At 38.2% G+C, this 6,000-nt stretch overlaps 1 protein-coding gene across 10 annotated transcripts in view; it reads left to right on the forward strand.

Annotated features, from left to right (window-relative positions):
- The window catches only part of SPSB4 (splA/ryanodine receptor domain and SOCS box containing 4), a 156,947-nt gene extending 151,245 nt beyond the window's left edge, over nt 1–5,702 (forward strand). For all 10 annotated transcript variants that reach the window (XM_064386047.1, XM_064386048.1, XM_064386050.1 and 7 more), the window contains one exon: nt 5,483–5,702. In XM_064386047.1, the coding sequence (XP_064242117.1) occupies nt 5,483–5,610 (128 nt within the window). In that variant the 3' untranslated portion in view covers nt 5,611–5,702. The remainder of the gene's footprint in view (nt 1–5,482) is intronic.
- The last annotated feature ends 298 nt before the right edge of the window (nt 5,703–6,000 follow it).

Raw genomic sequence — 6,000 nt, forward strand, 5'->3', positions numbered from 1 at the left:
CACAAATGCGTATACAATTTATAGACCTTACAGATTAGCATATCTAACAAGGGTGCCCCAATGGGAGGCCTGGATGAATGGTGTGATATTCCTGCATCTGAGGAATTCCCCCCTGGATGGGCAGAGTCTTAGTTTACAGGTCATATTCTAGAGAGGACCTTGGTTTCCCAAGATAGTGTAGGGTTTTCCTATTTTCTCTTACTACAAGTCCTTTAGGATGTTTGGTTTCCTGGTCTAATAAAATACCAGGACTATGCTAATTTATCAGACTTAAGGAATTACAGGTACACATGCTAAGAATACTGAGGATACATAAAAGTTATATAAAAGGTATATAAAAGGTATATAAAAGGCAAAAAATCTTGGCATCAACAGCATGGCAGAAGAAAGACTCCTCTGAGCAAACAGATCTTGAGTGACGAACTCACCAAAACCCCCATGCCCTGTCCTCCTGCACTATCAGTAGAAAAGGGGCTAGGGCAGGGAAAAGGCTTATTTTACTTCTCATTATCCTCCTATGACTCTGTTAATAATAAATTTACTTTATACCTTTAAATTTGAACCTGTTTTGCCCTTTGAGTATTTTTTCCCGGTCCTTAACTCATGAGCCCTTCATTAATTTTTTTTCCCTCTCCTCTGCTCAACTGTAGCAGAGAGGGTGAGCAAATGACTTTTGTAGGTGCCTGGCATTTGGCCAGTGTCAAACCATGACACTAGGTAGGACATAAATAGTGGCATCAGGATATGAACAGTGGCATCCTGCTTTTCCCTCCTTTCCAGACTCCTCTCTGTGCACCAGGCATGCAGCACTTCTGCAAGACTTTACATTCCCTTTCTTGAGGCATTGTGGCTTCAGCTCCTTAATGAGCTAGCTCATCCCTTTTGAGAAGAGCAAAGTTAGGACTGGAGAGATGTCCTTCACTTATTTAATGGTGTGCAATCACATTTCTAGCACTGTTTTTTTTAGGGCTTTTTTTAAAGGTTTTTTTTTTTAATCTGACTTTAAAACTGCCTTTCAGCAATTGGAAATGGATTGCTGAATATAAGAAGTGCTTTTTAATAAGTTTAAGGTCAAAACTATCAAAATATAAAGTAGCTTGGTGTCTTAGGCATGTATATAAAATAACTAAAACCAAAAATAATTTCCTTAGTTCTGGTGACATCAGTTCTTCTGAAAACTTCCCTTTGTCTTTCATCCCGCTTTAATTTTGCTGATGGTGGTTCTCCCTCCCAATCATCTCTGTTTTTATAACACGAGATAAAAATACGTTCTTCATAGATTAATGAAAGCCATGAACGTGAGGTGCTGTTGGAGCTTTACAAATTTATTTCAAAAATTTGTATTGTCATTGGCGAATAAGTGTTGTCTGCTAAGAGCTGCTCTTTTGTGTGAGCCGTATGTAACGTTGCAGTTAATAACATTTAGTGTTATCAGCTGCTCGATGACTTTATCTCCACTACAAAAGCCTGTTTGCAGAGAGGAGGCAGCCTTGCTGGAGTGCCAGATTGTTAAATAACTACAGGTTGCCAAAACTAAATGAACTTTTCAGCTGGTAATGATGTGCAAATTGCTCTCAAAAATGTATGTGCACTGGAGGAATGCTCACAAGCGCAGGGTTATGTCTGGTTACAAACATTTCTTTGCCTTTGTCCTTAACCCAGCAGTGACACCATTGGAATGACTGTATCTCTATATATAATAACAGAGTTATTTTGTGTTATTAACAGCTGAATCGTTACTCAATAGCTATTTTAATTAATGTAATTAACCAAATATATATTTAAGCTATTTTTAAGTTATTAGCTACTATGTTAAATAGCCATTTAAGCTATATTGTGGCCCTCTTGGTGAAATGCAACTCTAGGTAAGAAGAGTGGCTGTGGTTGTGCTGCCAAAGTGTCCCCCTGGCTGTGACTGGAGTATGGAAAGGAAGGTTTGCAAATGGGCCTTTTTTTAAACTACGGTGCCAAAAGGGGAGACACAGGAATTAAACTGACACGTCAATTAAGCAGTTTTTAAATTCATTTTTTCTTTTCTTGAGAAATACTTTTCTGTAATGTGGCAGAAATGAGGAGCTGCCTTTGGGTGAAGAGGTCTCAGAGTAAACTTCAGCTGAGGAGGTGACTGGATACAGAGTGTTCAGGAAGGTGGCTGGGCTGGCCCAGGCGTGGAGCTGTTACCCAAGAGCTGCAGCCCAGAGGAAGCGCTGGGTTTCCTGTGCAGAGCTTGCTCCCCTGCCCTGGACTGTCTCACCTTGGGTTTCTTAGCCTGGTTGGGAATTTAGTACAAAGAGCCATTCTTGTGAATCATGTTTTCTTTGCAATTTTGCATTCCAGCTCAACAATTCATTCCTCTTTTTTTTTTTTTTTTTTTTTTTTTTTTTTTCCTAATGGCAGGGACTTTACTGGAGTTCACATAACTTTGGAAAAATAGTTAGTTCAGGTTCTTCTGGGGGCCTTGAATGTTCCAGTTCCAATCCATCGGGGGTTGTTTTAAAAATACAACTGTTGGTACACCTCATATGCATTAGAATTAGTGGGATGTTCTGACATACAGTTAATATCCCTGAATTTAAAAGTTTTTCAAAGATAAATATTTAGAGGTGTGAAAAAAAGGTTTTTTCTGTAGCCAAGTTAAAGCTAATGATGTGTCTTCAGAGTATTCATCTTCCCATCTCTTACATTATTAGACTGTTCTCAGCAGTGTTTCTATGACCTCAAATGAAAACAGCATTTTTGAAGTATGCTTTGAATATTTGAATGTACTGTGAAGTGTTTTGGGTGCACAGAGTCTGTGTGTGTGTTTCAGCTGGCATGGCAACATCATCAGCTTGAACCAGTCCTTTCCCCTCTGGAAGGGCTGAGTTACTCGTGGTACTTTTATTCCTGCTTTGTGAAATACGTCGTGAAAATGTGAGATGTGGTGAAAGGGGGGTGCCAGCATTATGATACACACCAAGTGGTTAATAATAGTTCTGTCAAGTTAGGCTGCCTGAGAATTGTCAGTCTTTAACTTTAGAGTTCTACCTTTGTTCCATAAACTGTTTCAAAACCCAGATTATTTCTTTTTCTGAGTTTAATTTTCATTCATTTAGGACTATGCACAGCTACATACACTTTTAACTTAAAATGCTATTATTACAATTTTTTCTCAAGTTCTTCCAGCCAGCACCCCAGAAAACATAATTTTTATTTAGTGTTGTAGGACTAACCTGTTCTGAATGTGTTGTAGGTTTGAACTGCTGTCGGGTAGAATAAAAAGAATATAGTTCAATTTTCAAGTTGCAAAAACACATTTAGTATGTGCAATTTAGCAGCTGTTGCAAACACTTGAGGGCATTTTCTTCAGCATTTGAAAACTCCCTGTAGAAGTGAGACAGGAGTCATTCATTTAGCATTTCAAGCTTGAAAAATAATTTAACCTTTCCTTAAATTGTGTTTTGAAGTTTGGGATTAACACTGTGCCTGGCTGCACAGATGGTTACATTTTACATATTCCTTTGTCTAGGAAAAAAAAGAGACCACATGGTCAGTTAATGGCTTTAAACACTCCTAGTCCTCATTTTATATCTTCCTAATGGGACCTCAGAGATTGTGGGAAGATACTCAGAAAATTGTTGTTTATGGTGTAAGCCTTGTAAGATGTGTTGTATTCTGTGTCCCAGAACTCATGAGCTATTTTTGCTCCTGCTTATTAATCCTGGTTAATGAATTTCACAGCTTCATCCCTTAAGATCCATAATTCTGCTGTGGAAAAAATTAAAACTAAGATCACCTATGCAGAGAAAATGTTGCTTTATTAATGGAACATGAGAGCTCTTATTTTGTAATTTTTAATAGGTAAAATTATCAATGAGGTGAATTGTCAAGACTCCATATCAAGTCACTGAAGTGGTTATAAGCTAAAAAAGGGTTTTAGTCTTTCAGAATGCTTTCTAAGCTTTTTTGCAGCCACTTTGAGGAAATAGCATAGTGAACTGTGGACGACACAAATCAAATGTGATGTTGGGATAAATGATGGAAAATCCATTAAGTCGGTGGTGTGTCACCAGAGCAGACAATTCTAGCGTATAAATCCAGTCCCGAATTGGATATTTTGTGCTTTGTAATGATTTTTTTTCCCAAGTAGTTTTAAAAGTATCAGCTAACAGATAGATGGATTAACACAGAATTACAGAATAAAGTCATGGAATGGTCCCTAAAAGGGACCTTAAAGGTCATCTGGTTCCACCCCCCTGCCATGAGGGGATGCCTTCCACTCGGCAGTGTGTGTAAATCTGCACATGGCTCATACAACAGATGTTGATAAAACCACTGAGGGCTGTACAGTGTTGAGCACTTGTAAGAAATCTGTCAAGTTTATAAAATGTTGTCATTACAATATAGGCACAATACTTTTTTTCCCCTCCATTTGAGAGTGCTAGTAAGGTTTTTTATCATGTAAAGAAGAAAAGTTTCCTTTAAGTTCTTACCCTTTTAAGCCAGCATGTGCAACAAAATCCATCTGGTTGAAATTGTTAAAGATAGCAGTAACTGGTACAAGACTTCACAGCTTTATTCCAGCTCCTGTGGCAACAGGATTTCCATTGCCAGCACTGCAGTCACAGAGATGATTCTTGCTACTACGAGGTGGAAATGTTATGGTGTTCCTGCAATTCTGTGCTAGCTTTGCAGGCCAGGAGTGTGATGGTTTGGGATCAGAGTTGGGTCTCCAGTCTTAAGTGCTATCAGTGAGGCATTTCTAGCAGATACTTAATTCACTTTGATTAAATTGAACTTAGGACATCTGAAGATGTTTATATTTCAGGGGTGTTTGTGTGCATACATATGGGAACACACACTCTGCCTTCCAGTCAGCCAAATCCTCCTCCACTAATTTATTCACAGATGAAAAGGTTATGTTTCCTCTAGACTTTAGAGGGTGTTTTGTTTAGTTTTTTCTTCCAAAGGAGTTCCTAGAAAGAAGGGCTGAGAGAGTGTTGTAGGAAAAGCACTGTTGGCTGAGAAGTTGGGTTACCCCTGAGTGCCATTTCCAGTTCCTAAGATGCAGAAGGAGCTAGGATGTAAAGGTCAGAAGTTGCCAGTGTAGTTCATGTTAACACAAAATGATGAATGTTGTGTTATAAACACAGTAGAAACTCCCTGTCTTGTTTGAGATCTGGAAATATAGTGACTTCTCATGCTTGATAGAGCAGCCTGAAAAGTGGTTTGGCATTATTGATTTAAACCTTGCAGATAAAGAAGCTCGGTGTGAAACTTTGCAGCCCCTTACTATGGGTGAAATGTAAAAAATTTTGCCTTGGCTTCTATTGATTATCTTAATTGCCTCAAGATACAAAGGTTTTCCCAATACCATTACTATTTTTGTGACTGATCAATAGAATACAGAATCTCTGTTCATAAACAAAACATTGTCTGTAAATGGAGATGCTGGAAAATTAACCCTTTGTTTTCTTCTCTTTTCTTTCTCCTGTTTTTCCAGCGGAACCCCTGCCTTTAATGGACTTGTGCCGAAGATCAATACGTTTTGCTCTTGGCAGAGACCGCCTGCATGACATAGAAATTCTACCTTTGCCTCTGTCTCTGAAAAATTATTTACAGTACCAATAAGAAATCTAGAACCCTCTGGCCTCACATTGGACTTCATCAATGCAAATGGCAGAAAATTGTTTACAGCAAAATATAAATCTTTGTGATGGACACTGAAGTGTTATTTAATTTTTAATATATGTATTTTTTTCTGAACCAGTGAAAGCAGATCACTGTGGGGGACTACTAAAGAATGTGAAAACATTGATTTGATTGAGGTTCATGTGTTACCTGTTGCCTTTTGTGTTTACAGTCCTGAAGGCTATAATTCTCATCTCTCATACACTGATTGGTTTCTCTTTGTTGCTTCTGGTAAATGCCAATAGAAAATCTGACCTGCAGTGTCAGTGTCCTGCAGGCAGAGTATTTTTCAATATTATGATTTTCATTTTTTTTCTCTCTCCTACACTT

Source organism: Passer domesticus, chromosome 11 (genome assembly GCF_036417665.1).
Source record: "Passer domesticus isolate bPasDom1 chromosome 11, bPasDom1.hap1, whole genome shotgun sequence".
NCBI classification, from domain to species: Eukaryota; Metazoa; Chordata; class Aves; order Passeriformes; family Passeridae; genus Passer; species Passer domesticus.